This window comes from Pan troglodytes, chromosome 19 (genome assembly GCF_028858775.2).
Source record: "Pan troglodytes isolate AG18354 chromosome 19, NHGRI_mPanTro3-v2.0_pri, whole genome shotgun sequence".
Classification (NCBI taxonomy): Eukaryota; Metazoa; Chordata; class Mammalia; order Primates; family Hominidae; genus Pan; species Pan troglodytes.
The window spans coordinates 62385338-62406410 of record NC_072417.2 but is presented as its reverse complement, the minus strand read 5'-3'; the positions used below and the strand labels follow the sequence as shown (position 1 = coordinate 62406410).

The 21073-nt window shown below is 52.4% G+C and overlaps 1 protein-coding gene across 6 annotated transcripts; it reads left to right on the top strand.

Moving 5' to 3' along the window:
- The first annotated feature begins 8533 nt into the window (after positions 1-8533).
- On the top strand, positions 8534-20818 carry ARHGEF15 (Rho guanine nucleotide exchange factor 15). Of its 6 annotated transcripts, none has more exons than XM_511302.8 (16): positions 8534-8649; positions 10298-10947; positions 11229-11561; positions 11808-11862; positions 13210-13268; positions 13370-13581; positions 13718-13878; positions 14059-14211; positions 14323-14452; positions 16699-16773; positions 16882-16974; positions 17062-17222; positions 17319-17471; positions 17624-17706; positions 17811-17915; positions 19148-20818. In XM_511302.8, the coding sequence occupies exons 2-16, from the start codon at positions 10347-10349 to the stop codon at positions 19297-19299; spliced, it is 2526 nt and encodes an 841-aa protein (XP_511302.4). In that variant the 5' UTR covers positions 8534-8649; positions 10298-10346; the 3' UTR covers positions 19300-20818. The 6 variants fall into 6 exon arrangements, 5 of the variants coding, with proteins under 5 accessions (XP_511302.4, XP_016787926.2, XP_009431062.3 ...); XM_009432783.5 differs by lacking the exon at positions 8534-8649 and adding an exon at positions 9129-9170; XM_016932437.4 differs by lacking the exon at positions 17319-17471 and having other exon boundaries at positions 8547-8649.
- Positions 20819-21073: the final 255 nt, after the last annotated feature.

The following is a 21073-nucleotide window of genomic DNA, read 5'->3' as shown; positions in this document are numbered from 1 at the left end:
AAAATATCACAAGCACTCATCTTAGGTTTTACAACGATGTTATCCCCAGGAGCAATTTGGGGAGGTTCAGAATCTTGCAGCCTCCAGCTGCATGACTCCTAAACCAAATCTTATTTATTTATTTATTTTTTTGAGATGGCGTATCGCTTTGTCACCCAGGCTGGAGTGCAATGGCATGGTCTCTGCTCACTGCAACCTCTGTCTCCTGGGTTCAAGCGATTCTCCTGTCTCAGCCTCCCGAGTAGCTGGGACTACAGGCGTGTGCCACCACACCCGGCTAATTTTTTGTATTTTTAGTAGAGACAGGGTTTCACCATGTTGGCCAGGCTGGCCTTGAACTCCTGACCTCGTGATCCGCCAACCTCGGCCTCCCAAAGTGCTGGGATTACAGGCATAAGCCACGGCGCCCAGCCGAAACGGGAGTTTTATTATATTATTACTCAAATCAGTCTCCCCAAGCAGAATCAGTTTGTTTGTTTGTTTGTTTGTTTTTTGAGACGGAGTCTCGCTCTGTCGCCCAGGCTGGAGTGCAATGGCGCCATCTTGGCTCACTGCAAGCTCCGCCTCCCGGGTTCACGCCATTCTGCCTCAGCCTCTCCAGTAGCTGGGCCTACAGGCCCCCGCCACCACGCCCGGCTAATTTTTTGTACTTTTAGTAGAGACGGGGTTTCACCGTGTTAGCCAGGATGGTCTCGATCTCCTGACCTCGTGATCTGCCCGCCTCAGCCTCCCAAAGTGCTGGGATTACAGGCTTGAGCCACCGTGCCCGGCTACCAGAATCAGAGTTTTTAAAGATCATTTGGCGGGTAGGGACTTGGGAAGTGGGGAGTGCTGATTGGTCAGGTTGGAGATGGAATTGCAGGGGGTCGAAGTGAGGTTTTCTTGCTGTCTTCTGTTCCTGGGTGTGATGACAGAACAGGTGGTGCCAGATTAAGGTCTGGGTGGTATCAGCTGATTCATAGAGCCAGCGGCTGCATGACCTCCAAACTAATTTATAATCTTGTAGCTAATCTGTCAATTTGTTAGTCCTGCAAAGGCAGACTGGTCCCCAGGCAAGAAGGGGGTCTTTTCAGTTAAGGACTATTAACAATTTTGTTTCAGAGTCAAACCATGAACTGAATTCCTTCCCAAAGTTAGTTCAGCCTACGCTGAGGAATGAACAAGGACAGCTTAAAGGTTAGAAGCAACATGGAACTGGTGAGGTCTGATTTCTTTCACTGTCATAATTTCCTCAGTTATAACTTTACAAAGGCGATTTTAAGACCCTGTCTCAAAAACAAACAAACAAACAAACAAAAACTATCGTGATCCACTCCCCCTACTCTGCTCTGAAACCTTCAGGGCCTGTCTGCCCGGTGTGATTGCTCACGATATGGCCTCCATGTCTCCCTCTTTTCATTTCAGATCAGTTTGTTTCCCTTTCACGGTTCTCCAGACGTGCCTACTTTCCTCTTCGCTGTGCCTGCGCTTCCCTGGATTCCCACAATGCTCCTTCATGCCCTGCCTCTTGGCTTGGCTAAACCCCTCTGCCTGATTTTAAATGAACAGTCAAAGTGCCTCTTCTCCCTGACACCCACTTTTTCCAACCAACAGGTCAATGACATGAGGAAGACCGAAGGAGGCTGCTGGGTGTGGACACAAAGAGATGGGGCAGACACTTATGGGCTCCTTCATCCTTCCAGAACAGACTCTCCAAGCAAAGTCTAAACCAGTCACATTGAAGCTCCTAGGGTTACTTCATTAATATTTCAGGCCGGGCGTGGTGGCTCACGCCTGTAATCCCAGCACTTTGGGAGCCTGAGGCGGGAGGATCACAAGATTAGGAGTTCAAGACCAGCCTGGCCAATATGGTGAAATCCTGTCTCTACAAAAAGTTAGCCGGGCGTGGTAGCGGGCGCCTGTAGTCCCAGCTACTGGGGAGGCTGAGGCAGGAGAATGGCTTGAGCCCAGGAGGCGGAGGTTGCAGTGAGCCGAGATTGCACCACTACACTCCAGCCTGGGCAACAGAGCAAGACTCCGTCTCAAATAATAATAATAATAATAATATTTCAAAAAGACTTCAAATTGAAGTCTTTTTTTTTTTGAGACGGATTCTCACTCTGCCGCCCAGGCTGGAGTACAATCGTGTGATCTTGGCTCACTGCAACCTCCGCCTCCTGGGTTCAAGCTATTCTCTGGCCTCAGCCTCCTGAGTAGCTGGTATTACAAACTTGTGCCACCATGCCTGGCTAATTTTTGTATTTTTAGTAGAGACGGGGTTTCATCTTGTTGTCCAGGCTGGTCATGAACTCCTGACCTTAAGTGATCTGCCTGCCTCAGCCTCCCAAAGTGCTGGGATTACAGGTGTGAGCCACCACGCCCGGCTGCACTAATTATTTGTAATGCTAAAGACTGTAAGCTTCCCTAGGAGGACTGTCTCCCAGTTCTGCGCTAGGGGATAAATTGTAATGGTCAAGATTCTTTCAGCAGTAAGTGACAGAAAACCAGCTAAAACCAGCTCAAGCGCAAAAGGGAATGTCATGCCTCTGGAAACTGGGAGGTCCAAGGGACTCAAATATCATTGTAATCCCCGGCTTTTTTTTTTTTGCTCTGTCACCCAGGCTGGAGTGCAGGGGCGTGGTCTTGGTTCACTGCAGCCTCGAACTCCTGGGCTCAAGTGATCCTCCTGCCTCAGCCTCCGGAGTAGTTGAGACTACAGGCATGCGCCACCGCCAGGCTTCCTCCCTCTCTTGGCTCTGCTTCCCTCAGGTATGGGGCTCATTTTCTCCCACTGTTGACTGGCTTCCTCCTTTTCCAGGGGAAGGAAGTAGGCTAAGGTATAGACAGCTCCTGACGTAGATTGTTCCTGCCTTGTGAGCTTGGAGGGAAGAGAAAGCTTCTCTTTCTCAGAGGCCCAGAAGCTTCTCTTTCTCCTGGAGTCTGTCCTGACCTGCTCATTCCTGGACCAGTCTCTGTGGCCAGAGTAATACGGCACTGTGATTGAACAAACCTGAGTCACGTGGCCAGAGGGAGGCTGTTGTGATTGGCTGTCCCACTGGAACCACATGGAGTCGGGTGGGTGATGGAGAGTTTCGTAGGAGATGGACACTGCTGTTACCAGGAAGATGAAATCTATTTGATGCAACATTATATTCCAGGAAACGTTATAGCTGCAAAGACCACGTAGCGACATGAAAATTGGTTATAAAGCAATGCTAAGAGAACAAGGCAGAAGGCAGACTTGAAACTATGATGGCACCTTTGGAATATGAAAAAATAGAAAACTTTTGCTCTGTAAGGGTGGTGGAAGAATGAATTATTACGTCAAAAACCTTCAGTGTCTTTGCAAAAGTATTTTATAATAAATAACATGTGCATGCACAAATAGTCTCATGTTTACTGCATAATATGATTTTCGGAGCTCAGTTTCTTTTTGTAATGAGATAAGACACAAATAAAATAGATGGTGATATTGACAAAAAGAGTCAAACTCTGTAAAATATTTGAAGAGATTTATTCTGAGCCAAATATGAGTGACCATGGCCTGTGACTCAGCCCTCAGGAGATCCTGAGAACATGTGCCCAATGTAGTTGGGGTGCAGCTTGCTTTTATACATTTTAGGGAGACATGAGACTTCTATCAAATACTTTTTTTTTTTTGAGACCAAGTCTCACTCTGTCACCCAGGCTGGAGTGCAGTGGCACAATCTCGGCTCACTGCAACGTCTGCCTCCCAGGTTCAAACGATTCTCCTGCCTCAGCCTCCCGAGTACAGTAGCTGGGATTACAGGTGCTCGCCACCACGCCTGGCTTATTTTTGTATTTTTAGTAGAGAAGGGGTTTCACAATGTTGGCCAGGCTGGTCTCGAACTCCTGGCCTCAGCTGATCGGCCCGCCTCGGCCTCCCAAAGAGTTGGGATTACAAGCTTGAGCCACCGCGCCTGGCCTCAATCAAATACATTCAAATACATTTAAGAAATACAGGCCAGGCGCGGTGGCTCATGCCTGTAATCCCAGCACTTTGGGAGGCTGAGGTGGGCGGATCATCTGAGGTCAGAAGTTCGAGACCAGCCTGGCCAACATGGTGAAACTCCATCTCTACTAAAAATAATAGCAAAAATTAGCCGGGCACAGTGGCACACGCTGGTAATCCCAGCTACTCGGGAGGCTAAGGCAGGAGAATTGCTTGAACCCGGGAGGCGGAGGTTGCAGTGAATCAAGATCATGCCACTGCACTCCAGCCTGGGCAACAGAAAGAGTGTCAAAAAATAAAAAAATAAAAGGCTGGGCACGGTGGCTCATGTCTGTAATCCCAGTACTTTGGGAGGCCGAGGCAGGCAGATCACTTGAGGTCAGGAGTTCAAGACCAACCTGGCGAACGTGGTGAAACTCTATCTCTACTAAAAGTACAAAAATTAGCCAGACATGGTGGCGCATGCCTGTAATCCTAGCTGCTTAGAAGGTTGAGGTAAGACAATTGCTTGAACCCAGGAGGCAGAGGTTGCAGTGAGCCGAAATCCTGCCACTGCATTCCAGCCTGGGCAACACAGACTTCGTCTCAGAAAAAAAAAAAAAAAAAAAAAAAAAAGAGGAGTAGTGAACTGTGGGAAGGATTCAATTCAATTTGGTTCAATTCATCAACTATTGAGCACCTATTATGTGCCTGATCCTCTTCCAGAACTTTGGGATATACCAGTGTGAAAGGAAAATGACTCTTGGGGCCCCCAAATCACTAAACTAAAGAAAAAGTCAAGCTGGGAACTGCTTAGGGCAAACTGCCTCCCATTCTACTCAAAGTCATCCCTCTGCTCACTGAGATAAATGCATATCTGGGGCCGGGGCGCAGTGGCTCTCACCTGTAATCCCATCATTTTGGGAGGCCGAGGCGGGCAGATCACGAGGTCAGGAGATTGAAACCATCCTGGTCAACATGGTGAAACCCCGTCTCTACTAAAAATACAAAAATTAGCTGGGCGTGGTGGTGGGCGCCTATAGTCCCAGCTACTCGGGAGGCCGAGGCAGGAGAATCACTTGAACCCAGGAGGCGGAGTTTGCAGTGAGCCAAGATCACACCACTGCACTCCAGCCTGGGTAACAGAGTGAGACTCTGTCAAAAAAAAAAAAAAAAAAAAAAACATATCTGATTGCCTCCTTTGGAAAGGCTAATCAGAAACTGAAAAGAATGCAACAGTTTGTCTCTCACCTACCTGTGACCTGGAAGCCCTCTCCGTGCTTGAGTTGTCCCGCCTTTCCAGACTAAACCAATGTACGTCTTACTTATATCGATTGAGGTCTTATGTCTCCCTAAAATGTATAAAACCAACCAAGCTGTGCCCTAACCACCTTGGACACATGTCATCAAGATCTCCTGAAGCTGTGTCACAGGTGTGTGTTCTCAACCTTGGCAAAATAAATTTTTTTTTTTTTTTTTGAGATGGAGTCTCACTCTGTCGTGCCCAGGCTGGTGTGCAGTGGTGTGATCCTGGCTCACTGCAACCTCTGCGTCCCGGGTTCAAGTGATTCTTCTGTTTCAGCCTCCTGAGTAGCAGGGATTATAGGCATGCACCACCATGCCTGGCTAATATTTTGTATTTTTAGTAGAATCGGGTTTTCACCATGTTGGCCAGGCTGGTCTCGAACTCCTGACCTCAGGTGATCTGCCCACCTTGCCCGGCTAAACTGCTTACTTTTGTATTGTGTTACCTGATTTATTGACTAAAATAGTTATTGCAACAGAGGCTACTCTTGTTTTTTTTCTTTTTCCTTTTCGTTTTTTTTTTTTTTAGATGGAATCTCACTCTGTCACCCAGGCTGGAGTGCAGTGGCACGATCTCAGCCCACTGCAACCTCCGCCTCCCGGGTTCAAGCAATTCTCCTGCCTCAGCCTCCAAAGTAGCTGGGATTACAGGCACCTGCCACCAGGCCCAGCTAATTTTTGTATTTTTAGTAGAGATGGGGTTTCACCATATTGGCCAGGCTGGTTTTGAACCCCTGACTTCAGGTGATCCACCCACCTTGGCCTCCAAAAGTGTTGAGATTACAGGTGTGAGCCACCATGCCAGGCCAAAAACAATTTTTTTAAATTAAGTTTATTACATCCATGTATTTTTCTGTATGTGCTTTTAAAGTCCTTGTGACACTGAGTTACAGGGCTTTGATTCTTGGGTCTAAAAAGGACACCAATTCTGCTAAATCTTAAAAACTAAAATCAATTAAAGCCTCATCTTCAGGCCCGGTAGAAGATGCCAATCAAAATAACTGTATTGCCGAGACACACGGCCACAAATTAAAGCTGTTAAACTCCTCAAGGCCCAGGGACTATTGCAGAAGAGGTGGGCATGTGAGATGGTAAGGGTTGATTTTGAGAAATAAAATAAATTCAGTTTCTCTATAAATTAACCATTAATGTCAAAGACACACTGATGCAAGACCAGCATATGGGCCCCTGTGTCAGATTCACAAGGTTTTCTTGGAGCATTAACTGACTCCTTAATAAAGGTTATAAAGGTTATACAAAGGTTATGGAAGTTACATCTTATGGTCAAGATTAAAATGTTATAGACTATTTATAAAATTTTTGGGGCCAGATGTGGTGGCTCACGCCTGTAATCCCAGCACTTTGGGAGGCCGAGTCGGGCATATCACGAGGTCAGGAGTTCGAGACCAGCCTGGCCAACATGGGGAAACCCTGTCTCTACTAAAAAATACAAAAAATTAGCCGGGCATGGTGGCAGATGCCTGTAATCCCAGCTATTCGGGAGACTGAGGTAGGAGAATCACTTGAACCTAGGAGGCGGAGGTTGCAGTGAGCAGAGATCGCACCACTGCACTCCAGCCTAGGCAACAGAGCAAGACTCTGTCTCAAAAAAAATTTTTTTTTGGAAAAAATTTAATTGGCTTCATGCTGTTTTTATTGGGGCTTATTGTTTGGAAAATTAAGTCTCTTCTGGGATTACAGGGGAGTGCCACCATGCCTGGCTAATTTTTTTTTTTTTGAGATGCAGTTTCACTCTTGTTGCCCAGGTTGGAGTGCAATGGTACGATCTCAGCTCACTGCAACCTCCGCCTCCTGGGCTCAAGTGATTCTTGTGCCTCAGACTCCTGAGTAGCTGGGATTACAGGGGAGTGCCACCATGCCCGGCTAATTTTTTTTTTTTTGAGATGGAGTTTCACTCTTGTTGCCCAGGCTGGAGTGCAATGGCGCGATCTTGGCTCACTGCGACTGCCACCTCCTGGGTTCAAGTGATTCTCTCTCCTCAGCCTCCAGAGCAGCTGGGATTACAGGTGCCCGCCACCATGCCCAGCTAATTTTTGTATTTTTTTTTTTTAGTAGAGATGGGGTTTCACCATGTTTGCCAGGCTGGTCTCAAACTTCTGGCCTCAGATGATCCACCCTCCTTGGCCTCCCAATCTGCTAGGATTATAGGCGTGAGCCACGGCTCCTGGGACATTTTTTATTTTTATTTTTTTTGAGATGGAGTCTTGCTCTGTTGCCTAGGCTGGAGTGCAGTGGCAGGATCTTGGCTCATTGCAACCTCCACCTCCTGGGTTCAAGTGATTCTCCTGCTTCACCCTCCCGAGTAGGTGGGAGTACAGGCGTGCGCCACCACGCCCAGCTAATTTTTTTGTATTTTTAGTAGAGACAGGGTTTCACCAAACTCCTGACCTCAGGTGATCCTCCTGCCTCGGCCTCCCAAAGTGCTGGGATTACAGGCATGAGCCACTGCGCCCGACCTCTGCACAATTTTTATTGTTTTCAGACAGCATATTGCTCTGTTGCCCAGGCTGGAGGGCAGTGGTGCGATCACGGCTCACTGTAGTGTCCAACTCCTGGGCTCAAGTAATCTTCCCACCTCAGCCTCCTGAGTAGCTGGGACCACAGATGTGTGCCATTATGGCTTTTTTTTTTTCTTTTGAGATGGAATTTCGCTCTTGTTGGCCAAGCTGAAGTGCAATGGCGCGATCTCGGCTCACTGCAACCTCTGCCTCCCGGGTTCAAGCAATTCTCCTGCCTCAGCCTCCCGACTAGCTGGGATTACAGGCGTGTGCCACCATGCTTGGCTAATTTTTTGTATTTTTAATAGAAACTGGGTTTCACTATGTTAGTCAGGCTGGTCTCGAACTCCTGACCTCAGGTGATCCGCCTGCCTCGGCCCCCCTAAGTGCTGGGATTACAGATGTGAGCCACCTCGCCCGGCCTGTCCACGGCTAATTTTTTAAAAATCTTTTGTAGAGACAGGGTCACACTATGTTGCCGAGGCTGGTCCTCCCACCTTGCCCTCCCAAAGTGCTGGAGTGCTGGGATTATAAGGATGAGCAACCACGCCTGGCCCCCTGCAAATGTTATACCTCCCTGGAGGAGACAGACCCCAAGTAGTCCACACTTCTCTCTTCAGTCCTACCTCCTGGCCCTCCCCTTTTCTCTCTCCTCTAACACACACACACACACACACACACACACACACACACACACACACACACACACACGCCAGACACAATGGCTGGGTGGGGCTGAGGAACTGGCTTCCTCCGCAGAGATCTCAATCTGGGCCCTGAGTTCCCACCCCAGAATCACAGGAACACACACTTGGAAACCTCAGCCCTGCATTCCTCGCTCCAAGGGGCAGACAGGACAGGCTGAAAATAGCAACTGGTTCCAAAAAGATAAAGGTAAATTCATGGGGACCTACTGCAGAGTTAGGGAGGGAAGCCTGCGGGAGGGTCCCTGGGTGTGAAATAGGCGTTGGCTCACACCTGGCTCAGGAGACAGGTGGTGGTGCAAGTCCGGGGAAAGATGGTGAGACTCGCCGTGGAGGGACGCACGCAGCATCCCTTAGCTGAGACAGAGGCATCCAGACACCCATGCTGCTCAGCCAGGCTCTGTGCCATTGCCGTCTTGTCCTCATCCCTACCCCTGTCCACCTCACCCCTATGAGCCCCGATCCACACAGCTGTGCAGGTAGAACCTGCGCACACACTTTCCAAGCCTGAATTTCAGCTTTTCCCCAGGCCCCTTTAACCTCTGAGACCCTGGATACCTCTGTCTCCTGGGGCCCTGTGTGATGTGCGCATGTGGAGAGTGGTGTGGTTCGTGAGGGGGGGGTGTCCGGTTGGGAGGCGGATCTGATTCCTGTTTCCTGCCCCTACTCACTCAGCCCTGGGAGGTGACTGAGAGTGGAGGGGATTCAAGGGTGAGTGCTTGGGGCCCGAGTACCTGGGTTCCTAAGTGGGGGGTAGGGAAGGAAGTAAATGCAGGTACCCGAGAGGGGGTGGGATCCCTGAGGGGCAGGGGCTGGGGAGGAGCTGGCCAGTGGTCAAGACCACCGTGTGGGTCACTTTGCTAAATGACTTTCTGCCAGAACACAGAGGCCACTGAGCTGCAAGACCCATCACCTACAACCCCCTTGCTCCCCCCTCATCATTTCTCAAGGACCCAATCCGAGGCCTGGAGGGGTCTGACTCTCCTGCTGACCCCTGAAGGGAGTTTGGGGGTTCCTCTGCTTCCCAGCCCTGACCCTGCAGCCTTCTTGGGATTGTAGCCTCCTTCCTCGAGGGAGGAAGAGAAACCCAGGCCGCAGCGCCCTGGCCCGACTGGTCCTCTCCTTCGGTTCACTCTCCCAGCCACCTCCCCAGGCCTCTTGGCAAGACCCACGCCTGTGCTGGGCCTCTCTCTGTGACCAGACCCTAGGGCAGGCGGGGATGATCAGACGCAGGACAGGAGAGACCGCGCCAGGACCTCCTCATCTCCGGGGGTCAGAGGCTCCAAGAATCTTGATGGCGGGAAAAGGAGACTAAAAATAATCCGGAAAGGGAGAGTCCGGAGAGAGGAACTGGGAAATGGGGGGCGGAGGGCCAGTGGAGCAGGGAAACAGTGATGCACGCCTCGCAGCCCAGGCCCGGCGGACAGGCGCGCCCACGGCACCCAGACCCAGACAGCACAGAACACACATGGCACACCCACCCTGGCACCGCTATCTCAGACACTCACACCGAGAACTTCCTAAAGGGCCACACACCACACACCGTATGCTCCACTCTCCCCCTGCACACCCACCCGGCAAGCACAGAACTCGCACACTCGCAACACACCGTGCCACCCCCTACACAAACCACACACAAACCTCCACAACACACTCCACGGACACACGGTTCAGTGGGCAGACACGGAGCGGCTGTATCCCGTATTGAGTTTTATGGATTCTCTGGAACCCCCACACCAGCCTTCCCTCCTGACTTCAAAATCCTGCCTTCCAGTGGCCCCAGTTTACCCTCCCTGTGGGGCACTAAGGGTCTTTCTCTTTCCCTCCCTCCTCCTCAGGGGATGACTCCAGCAGAGCACCTCACTCCTTTGAAGAGCACAGAGGAAGATGTCAGCCCAGTCCCTTCCTGCAGCAACACCCCCCACGCAGAAGCCCCCTCGGATCATCCGCCCCCGCCCTCCTTCTCGTTCCAGGGCTGCGCAGTCCCCAGGGCCTCCCCACAATGGCTCCTCTCCACAAGAACTACCCCGAAACTCCAATGATGCACCAACCCCAATGTGCACCCCCATCTTCTGGGAGCCCCCAGCTGCATCCCTCAAGCCCCCTGCTCTTTTGCCCCCCTCAGCTTCTAGAGCCAGCCTCGACTCCCAGACTTCCCCAGACTCACCTTCCAGCACCCCCACACCTAGTCCAGTGTCCCGGCGCTCCGCCTCCCCAGAACCTGCTCCCCGGTCTCCAGTCCCCCCACCCAAGCCGTCTGGGTCACCCTGCACGCCTCTACTCCCCATGGTTGGGGTCCTGGCTCAGAATGGCTCTGCCTCAGCTCCTGGCACTGTGCGGAGGCTGGCTGGCAGGTTTGAAGGGGGTGCTGAAGGCCGGGCTCAGGATGCAGATGCCCCGGAGCCAGGTCTCCAAGCGAGAGCAGATGTGAATGGGGAGAGAGAAGCTCCCCTCACCGGGAGTGGGTCCCAGGAGAACGGTGCTCCAGGTGAGTGTGGCGGGTGGGGGGCGCTGGGTGACCTCAATCCACCCATCTTCTCCGTTTTCAGTGCTGACAACTTTCAGGGGCTACCTTTTCAAAAATGGATTTGATGTTTGGGATATCTGGTTTCTGTATGTCGGGATTTGAAGGGAGTCAGGGTGGAGGAGATCTATAGATGCCTGGACCTTGATATTGCAGTTGCTGGGCAGGTTAAAGATGGAGATGGTCTGGGCGGGGGTGGAGCTGGGCCCCAAGGGCTTTCTCCTTAGGCTACCTGTCTCCCACAGATGCTGGCCTGGCCTGCCCTCCCTGCTGCCCCTGTGTCTGCCATACCACCCGGCCTGGCCTGGAGCTCAGATGGGTGCCTGTGGGGGGCTATGAGGAGGTCCCCAGGGTCCCCCGTCGGGCCTCCCCGCTGCGGACCTCTCGCTCCCGCCCCAACCCTCCAAGCATCGGTCACCCTGCCGTTGTCCTCACATCCTACCGCTCCACTGCTGAGCGCAAACTCCTGCCACCCCTCAAGCCTCCCAAACCAACTCGTGTCAGGCAGGATGCCACCATTTTCGGGGACCCCCCACAGCCAGATCTTGATCTGCTTTCTGAAGATGGAATCCAAACAGGTGCAGGGCCTGGGGGAGTGGACCTCTGGGCTGTGAGGGGACAGGAGAGAGGCAGGGGGGGACTAAAGCCCAGCAAACTACAATCCCCAACAGGCACTGGGCTCTTTGCTTTCCTACCAGCTGCTGCTCTGGTGCTGAAGAGAGTTGCAGTTTTTATAGTAACCATCCCTGCTGGGGCTGGAGTCGGGAGTCCTGGCTGGGGATCCTGGAGTTTTTTTTTCTCTTCACTCTGGCTTCTCTCTCCAGGGCACAGTCCTGATGAAGCTCCTCAGAATACTCCTCCAGCAACTGCGGAGGGGAGGTACTGAACACCCCCACCCCTACTCCCTGGTGCTCTCCCCACCATGCTTCTACCTGAGGGCAGACTAACCTTCAGCTCCAGCTAAATCCCACCTCCACAAAGGTGAGGGGACAAGGGCCAGGGCTCTAGAGATAAGCAGCCCTTGTTTCGAATCCCAGCTCTGGCCCTTATCAATTCTGTGATCTTATAGAAGGCCGGGCACGGTGGCTTACATCTGTAATCCCAGCACTCTGGGAGGCTGTGGCAGAAGGATCACCTGAAGTCAGGAGTTCAAGATCAGCCTGGCTAACGTGGTGAAACCCTGTCTCTACTAAAAATACAAAAATTAGCCGGGCAGGGTGATGGGTGCCTGTAATCCCAGCTACTCGGGAGGCTGAGGCAGGAGAATGGCTTGGACCCGGGGAGATGGAGGTTGCAGGGAGACAAGAGCGTGCCACTGCACTCCAGCCTGTTCGACAAGAGAGAAACTCCATCTCAAAAAAAAAAAAAAAAAATCTGTAGCCTTCCTGGGTCTCAGTGTCCTCATCTATGAAATGGGGCTAAGCATAGGAACCACCTCATGGAATCGTGGGGATATGATATTGTGAAGAGCCGGGTCCAGAGTAAGTGAGTGCACCATTTTAACTCCCTTCCCTCACCTTGAGCTTCTATTGCAATTATTGTCTGAAAATCTATTTGGCAATCATGACCATCTCTTCTATGCTATCCAGGATTGTTAATTATCTTAGATTCACCATTGTTATCAGAAGTTATCTGTGTCCATTCATTTATTCAACAAACATTTACTAGTGTGGTTTTTAGCTTGGGCGAATGGGGGTGTGGTGGTGCTGATGGCCACAGCAGGGGAGATAAGGGGCTGCAGGTGCTGGTGGGAGGTGTGAGAGCTTGCAGTCCATCACGATGAGCTTTCTTGACACACAAATAGGGCGTTCCAGACAATGGTTGCTACGTGAGACGGCTGACAAGGAGACTCAGAAATCTCTGGTCTGCAATAGTTGACATAAGAATGGGGCCCACTTAGTTCAGGGGCTCCTCTCTAAAAGGCACATAAAAAGATCTGGAATTTGGGCCGGGCAAAGTAGGTTACGCCTGTAATCCTGACACTTCGTGAGGCCAAGGTGGCAGGATTGCTTGAGACCAGGATTTTAAGACCAGCCTGGGCAACATAGCGAGACCTTGCCTTTCCCCTTCAAAAAAAAAAAAAAGCCTGAGGTTTGATTTGGGGAGCCGTCAGGGTCCCTACATCCAACCTGCACATGGGTTGCCCTGTCCAGCATGAGAACAAGCACCCCTACGGTGGGCAGCAGTGGTGGCCCTGGGGACTTCCTTCCCTTTCTTTCTCCACAGGGAAGAGGAGGGGCTAGAGGTGCTGAAGGAGCAGAATTGGGAGCTGCCCCTGCAGGATGGTGAGGGCCTCTGGACCTGAGGGTCCCTGCTGTGACCATCAAGCAGTGGGGAAGGGTTTGGGAGCCCTGGGCTTCCCTGAAGTGCTATGTTTGCCCTCTAGAACCTCTGTACCAGACCTACCGAGCAGCCGTGCTGTCAGAGGAGCTGTGGGGGGTGGGTGAGGATGGGAGTCCTTCTCCAGCAAATGCTGGAGATGCGCCCACCTTCCCACGACCCCCGGGACCTCGCAACACCCTGTGGCAGGAGCTTCCGGCTGTGCAAGCCAGCGGTCTTCTGGATACCCTCAGCCCCCAGGAGAGGCGCATGCAGGAGGTGGGAGCTGGAGGTGGGAGATGGGAGGGGGGTGCTGGGGTTGGGCTGCATGGGTCAGGCATAGGGGAGGAGGGCCCAGGGTCCTAGCTTCCCACGGGGAACTGGGCTTCCCACGACTGCCTGCTTTTCTTTCTAGAGTCTTTTCGAGGTGGTGACGTCCGAGGCTTCCTACCTGCGCTCCCTGCGGCTGCTGACCGACACCTTCGTGCTGAGCCAGGCACTCCGGGACACGCTCACCCCCCGTGATCACCACACACTCTTCTCCAATGTGCAGCGAGTCCAGGGAGTCAGCGAGCGGTCAGTGGCTTTCCGTCCTTCCAGGGAACCTGCCCTTAGGCTGCTGGGCACGCCCTTTCCTCTCTCCCGGGCCCGGGTCCTTCCTTCTACGGACCCAGTTAGTTCCCAACCCTTCTCTCAAGAACCCGGGAGACCTGGCTCTCTGCCCCGCCCCATTGCTTGCTTCCCCAATTCCTTCAGGTTTCTAGCAACGCTCCTGTCCCGTGTGCGCTCTTCCCCCCACATCAGCGACCTGTGTGACGTGGTGCATGCCCACGCTGTGGGGCCTTTCTCGGTGTATGTGGATTATGTGCGGAACCAGCAGTATCAGGAGGAGACCTACAGCCGCCTCATGTGAGTGTCCCAGGAGTGGGGAGGAAGCTGGGGAGAGGGATGGGATCGAGGCCACAGCAGGTTGGGGCACCAGGGCCTCCAGACAGCCGCTAGCCATGCCTGCTTCTGCAGGGACACCAACGTGCGCTTCTCCGCCGAGCTGCGCCGGCTGCAGAGCCTCCCTAAGTGTGAGCGGCTCCCGCTGCCGTCCTTCCTGCTACTGCCCTTCCAGCGCATCACCCGGCTGCGCATGCTGCTGCAGGTACCTGTCCCGGCTGCGGCCGTTTCTGCCCCACCAACCCCATCGGAGAACTCTCCCGAGGGCTTCTTGGCCCTCCAGCTATCACCATGCACTACTCCACCTTAAACATAAAATCCCCCAAATCATAACTCTGAATCTGGGTCTCTCAGCCTAGGACTCACCAAGTCCTACCTTAGGGGCCCTGTGCTCTTCCCCTTACCTGGACTGCCTCTAGGTCCAGGTGCAGGGAAAGGCCCTCTGGCTGGAGACATGAGTTCCACACCTAGCTCTGCCACTGACTCTCTGAGTGACCTTAGGCAAGTCCCTTCTGCTCGCTGGGTCTCAGGGGGAGTGTGTGAGTGGTTTTTGAGGTTGTCTCTGGCTATATTCTTCTACCCACATGCCTTCCCAGCTGGGGTGGTATCACCCCCAAGGGGGCAAAAATTGGTTCTTTGGGGGTGAAAATAATCTTAGTTATTCCAACAGTTGTACTCCATTAAGCTTTAGTGCATAAACAGAATTCCAGTAGATCTGTAGAATTAAACTTTCATGGTGAGGGAGATGTTTAGGGAAAATTATCTTAAAAAGGCAACTTAGTGGGGTGATACTGGGGAAAAAAAAGTTTGAGATTTGAGACACTTTCTTCCTCCTCCTCCTCCTCCTCTTCTTCTTCTCCTTCTTCGAGACGGAGTCTCACTCTGTTACCCAGGCTGGAGTACAGTGGCGCAATATCGGCTCACTGCAACCTCTGCCTCCCGGGTTCAAGCGATTCTCCTGCCTCAGCCTCCTGAGTAGCTGGGATTACAGGTGTGGACTACCATGCCCGGCTAATTTTTGTATTATTAGTAGAGATGGGGTTTCATCGTGTTGGCCAGGCTGCTATCGAACTCCTGACCTCATGTGGTCCACCTGCCTCAGTCGCCCAAAGTGCTGGCATTACAGGCGTGAGCCACTGCACCCGGCCTAAGACACTCTCTTCTATGGCAAAGCAGAGACTCCTTTCTAACCAGGTCACCCAATATGGGGATCTTTAGAGCACTGGCACAATCACGGCTCACTGCCGCCTCAAATTCCTGGGCTCAAGGGATCCTCATGCCTCAGCCTCTAGAGTAGCTGGGACTACAATGCCACCATGCCCAGCTATTTATTAATTTTTATTTTTATAGAGACAGGGTCTCACTATGTTGGCCAGGCTGGTCTTGAACTCCTGGCCTCAAGCAATCCTCCTATCTCAGCTTCTCAAAGCTCTGGCATTATAGGTGTGAGCTACTGAGCCCAGTGAATGAGGGGATCTTTATGTGAAGAGTTCCCAACTAGATTATCAGTGTCTTTATGATCTTATTCAGCTTTATCTATCCCCATTGTAGACAACAAAATAATAATAATGATACTGATCATAATAGCTCAACAGCTATTAAACTTTCTAGGAATGGTTCTAAGTGCTATACACCTGTGTAACCTTACCCGCAACTATGTGAGGGTAGGAACTATTACTTGTCCTACTTTAGAGATGAGAAAGCTAAGGCACAGGTCACATAACTTGCCTCAGGTCATACAGAAATAATTGATGGAGACAAAATTGTAATCTAAGCACTCTTAGCTACTCTGCTATATTGCCTGCACTAACAGTTTTGGTTAATAATTATTAAAATAATAGGAACCTTCGGGGCAGGCACGGTGGCTCATGCCTGTAATCCCAGCACTTTGGGAGGCCGAGGCGCGTGGATCATCTGAGGTCAGGAGTTCAAGACCAGCCTGGCCAACATGGTGAAACCCCGCTTCTACTGAAAATACAAAAAAATTAGTCGGGCGTGGTGGCACACATCTGTAATCCCAGCTACTTGGGAGGCTGAGGCAGGAGAATCACTTGAACCCGGGAGGCAGAGGTTGCAGTGAGCCGAGATCGCACCCCTGCACTCCAGCCTGGGTGACAGAGCCAGACTCTGGAAAAAAAAAAATAAGAACCTTCTTTTCAACATTTAGTATGTGCCAAGAACTATGCTAAGCACTTTACATATATTGCCTTCTTGAATCCTCAAAACAATGCTATTGATATGCTAGGTGGGTATTAGCCCCATTTTACAGATAGGGAAGCTGAGGCTCAGAGAGGTAACAGGACTTGCTTAGGGTTCTGCAGATGGTGAGTGATGAGGTCTGTCAGCCTTGTTGAAACTGGCCGAAACAGACAGGGTCCTCTGAGCTGTGGCCCCTCTGAATCCCAGGGCCACAGAGCAGGGGGCCCAGTCACCCTTCCTCCTTGTCCCCAGAATATCCTGCGCCAGACAGAAGAGGGGTCCAGCCGTCAGGAGAATGCCCAGAAGGCCCTGGGTGCTGTCAGCAAGGTGGGCAGTGGGGAAGCTGAAGCAGGGGGAGGTGACAAGGTGGTAGAGAGAAATGGTAGGGAGTAGGGGGCTGGCTGCTGGGGTGGTGACACAGCTCCCCTTACCTAGATCATCGAGCGTTGCAGCGCTGAGGTGGGGCGCATGAAGCAGACTGAAGAGCTGATCCGGCTCACTCAAAGGCTGCGCTTCCACAAAGTCAAGGTACATCGCTGCCCAGGCTCCCCATCTTGCCCTGCCCCATGTTGCTGCTGCCACGCTAGAACCTCCTCTGCCTCCGCTTCCTCGCAGGCCCTGCCCCTGGTCTCCTGGTCACGGCGCCTGGAATTCCAGGGAGAGCTGACTGAGTTAGGGTGCCGGAGGGGGGGCATGCTCTTTGCCTCGCGCCCCCGCTTCACCCCTCTTTGCCTGCTGCTCTTTAGCGACCTGCTGCTCATCACTCAGCCTAAGAGGTGAGTCCTAGGGAAGGAAGGAGCCCAGGCTGGAGTGGGCAGGAGGGGTCCAGCGGGACCCCTGCTGACCTTCTGAACGACCTCATCCCTGGGCAGTGGGCAGCGGTTACAGGTTCTGGACTATGCCCATCGCTCCCTGGTCCAGGCCCAGCAGGTTCCGGATCCATCTGGACCCCCTACCTTCCGCCTCTCCCTTCTCAGCAACCACCAGGGCCGCCCCACCCACCGACTACTCCAAGCTTCTTCCCTGTGAGTTGTGTTTCCCTCAGAAAACAACCTTGGGACACTTATCTGACCTCTCAGACCTCCCCCACTTCCCCAGTCTCTCTCTTCTGTGGCTCCTGCCTCAGCACCAGAGGATTTTTTGGGCCAACTGTGACACTTCCCAATATCCCCACCAGATCAGACATGCAGCGCTGGCTGGGAGCCTTCCCAACCCCAGGCCCCCTTCCCTGCTCCCCAGACACCATCTATGAGGACTGTGGTGAGTATCCCCCTAGAGGGGATGAGGGAAGAAAAAGCGAGTCTTAGAGGAATATGGGGGAGAAGCTAAACAGAATCACTTTAATGTCACCCACCCCCAACCAGACTGTTCCCAGGAACTGTGTTCAGAGTCGTCTGCACCTGCCAAGACTGAAGGACGGAGTCTGGAGTCCAGGGCTGCCCCCAAACACCTGCACAAGACCCCTGAAGGTGAGAAAGTCTTTCATTTATTTATTTTGTATTTATTATTATTATTTTTTGAGACAGAGTCTCATTCTGTCAGCCAGGCTAGAGTGCAGTGGTGTGAGCTCGGCTCACTGCAACCTCTGCCTCCTGGGTTCAAGGGATTCTCCTGCCTCAACCTCCCAAGTAGCTGAGATTACAGGTGCCCACCACCACGTCTGGCTAATTTTTGTATTTTTAGTAGAGATGGGGTTTCACCATGTTGGCCAGGCTGGTCTCGAACTAACCTCAGGTGGTCCGTCCCCTTTCACCTCCCAAAGTGCTGGGATTATAGGCATGAGCCTCTGGTGCCAGGCCTTATTTCTATTTTTTTTTTTTAATGGAGGTGGGGGTATCTCACTATGTTGCTCAGGCTGGTCTTGAACTCCTGGGCTCAAGTGATCCTCCTGCCTCAGGCTCCCAAAGTGCTGGGATTACAGGCGTGAGCCACTGCGCCTGGCCGTGTTTCATTTATTCATTCAATAAATACTTATTAAGCACCTACAAAGTGCCACTCGCTGTTCTAGGGACTGTGAATCAAATATATCACACTTCCTTCCTTGCTGGAGCTACGTTCTAGCAGAGGAGGCAGATGATAAAGAATGAGCAAAATAGATAAGTAAATTATAAAGTACATGTGAAGGTGATGAGTGTTATGGAAAAAAAAAAGTGAGCAGAGCAAAGAAGGTCTGGAGTTCCAGGGTTGGGCAGACTGAAATTTTCAATAGGGAGGCTGAGGTGGACCTCACTGAGAAGGCAACATGAAGCTTGATGGAGCTAATTTAGGCCCATGGTGTCTGGGGGAAGAGTGTCCCAGCTGGAGGCAGCAGGCAGTGCAAAGGCCCTGCGGCTGGTGTGTGACTGAGGAACTGTAAGGAGGCCAGTGTGACTAGCAGGAGAGAGAAAGGGGGAGAAGCAAATGAGGTCATAGAAGTGGCAGGGATGGGATCAGGCAGGACCTGACAGGTCTCTGCAAGGACTCCACCTCTTACTCCGAGACATGAGCAGCCACTGCAGGGCTTGACGGAGGAGCAGCCCAGACCCTCTCCGAGCTGCTGTCACCTCCACTTCTGATGCCCTTTCTACCGATGCTCCAGGCTTGTCCATGAATTCCCACACCTACAATGACCCTGAAGGCCTGAGACCCCACGAGGCCCCCTTTGCCTCCTCACCTGCTCCCTGCCCCCACCTCACTGGAGCCTCTGTCTCTCTTCCCCCAGGTTGGCTGAAGGGGCTTCCTGGGGCCTTCCCTGCCCAGCTGGTGTGTGAAGTCACAGGGGAACACGAAAGGAGGAGGCACCTTCGCCAGAACCAGAGGCTTCTCGAGGCTGTTGGACCTTCTTCAGGCACCCCCAATGCCCCCCCACCCTAATGCAGGCTGAGGAGGGGGCACATGTTGGGAGACACCTACCAGTGTGGCACGGAGAGAACAAAGCCCATTCATCCATTGGATTCACTGTCAGTGGAGATACTACCTCTCGTGGCAACCAATAGAGATCGAGCTTCAGGACAGAGCAGCCAATGAAAACGGCCGCCTGAACCCACAGCAATAAGAATGAATGAGGATGCCTTGAATGTGTGGCCAATGGAGACAGAGGCTTAGTGCAGAGCAGCCAGTGGGTACTGAGCTGGCTGAGCCTATGGCCAATGAGTATTCCTGCTATGCTCAGGGCCAAGGAAGACAAATCTAGGTAATGGCAGTTGAAAAAGGGCCTCATTGGAGATAAAGTCCTAGGATAAAATTGGGAACAGGAATGAGCAGGAAGCCAATCAGCCAAAGAAAATGGTGATCTGGACCCAAGAGACCAGTAGTCACCCTGCTTGGTTCTGCAGCAATGACTGGTCCTGTCTTTTGAGTCTGGGAAATACTAGTTTCCATTCCTGGGTGCTTCCTGTGCCCTCTCAAGCCAGTTCTTCTCTTCCAGAAGAATTCAGAGTATGTGTCTCAGAAAATCTGTGTGTGTACACGTGCATGTGTAGATATGTGTGTATATGTATCAGGAAAGGCATTCTGCTGACTGTGGTGTGTGTGTGGTGATTGTGCTCCTGACCCACAAATGACTGAGTGCTCCATTTCTTCCTTTACCTCCCATTTTTCCTATTACTCGCTCCAAGAAAGATGCTAAGTCTGAGCTCCAGAAGAGACTGTGCTGGGTGTGGCTTGGCACCCAGGGGATGAGAGCCCTGAGCTCTGGGTCTCTTGGAGGCTAGGGTTCTGTGGCAGTTGCAGGGCAATGTTATGGAGCAGCCAACGGCCTGGCAGAGGAGCCCAAGGGACTGAAGATGGCCAGTAGCTGGGTCCTGAGGCCCCTGAAGTCTGCAGACCCTTCTCCTTGCCCCAAACACTGGCCTCCATAATTCCTGCCTGCAGATCTCCCAACTTGAACTATAATCCACCAGCCAGCCTCAGCCTTGAGCTTCGGAACCACATTAGATCCTGCATCTGGGTGAAGAAACGGGAGCTGTGGACCACAGGCCAGCCAGTGAACCTCCTGGGCTTTCTTGCCTTTGTCCTGATCCTCTCACAGAAACACTGGGCCAAACAGTGGGGAGAGATTGGAGAGCGGGTGTGGCTGCCCAACCCCATCCAGAGCATCTGCTTCCAGATGAGCCAATGCCTCGCATGATACCAGAGGAGGCGAGGGACAGAGACAGCAAGGCAGACAGTGGCTGGCAGGGGGGCCCAGGCCCGGGACGAGGCCTCCCCTTCAGCTCAGGCACAGCAAGTTGCCCAGGACTGACACTGTCACACTGACTGCAGGAGGCACAGGGACTCCGGGAGACTCAGAGGGCGAAGAGCACTGGCATTTGGCATGTCCATGACATTGGAGACTCCCCTAGCAGGGTGCCTGACGTGTGGGGAACCCTCAGTAAATAGTGGTGCATTTGTATTGAGGCTCTCTGAGGAAGTGTGTGCTTATAGGAGCAGTGGTCTCCAAGTGTGGTTTATAAGGGGATGGGGCTGCTTGGAAAGGGGTGCAGAGCAGGGGTCAATTCTGTTGGGAACTGGGGCTTGAAGGTCATGTGCTAGACCTGAGTGTGTTAGCCCACTCACAGTTCCTGAGGGATCTCAGGTGGTGGTGGTTGTGGCGATGGTGGTGGGTTTGCAACAGCTGTGGTTGGGGGCTGCTGCAGGCTGGGCAATG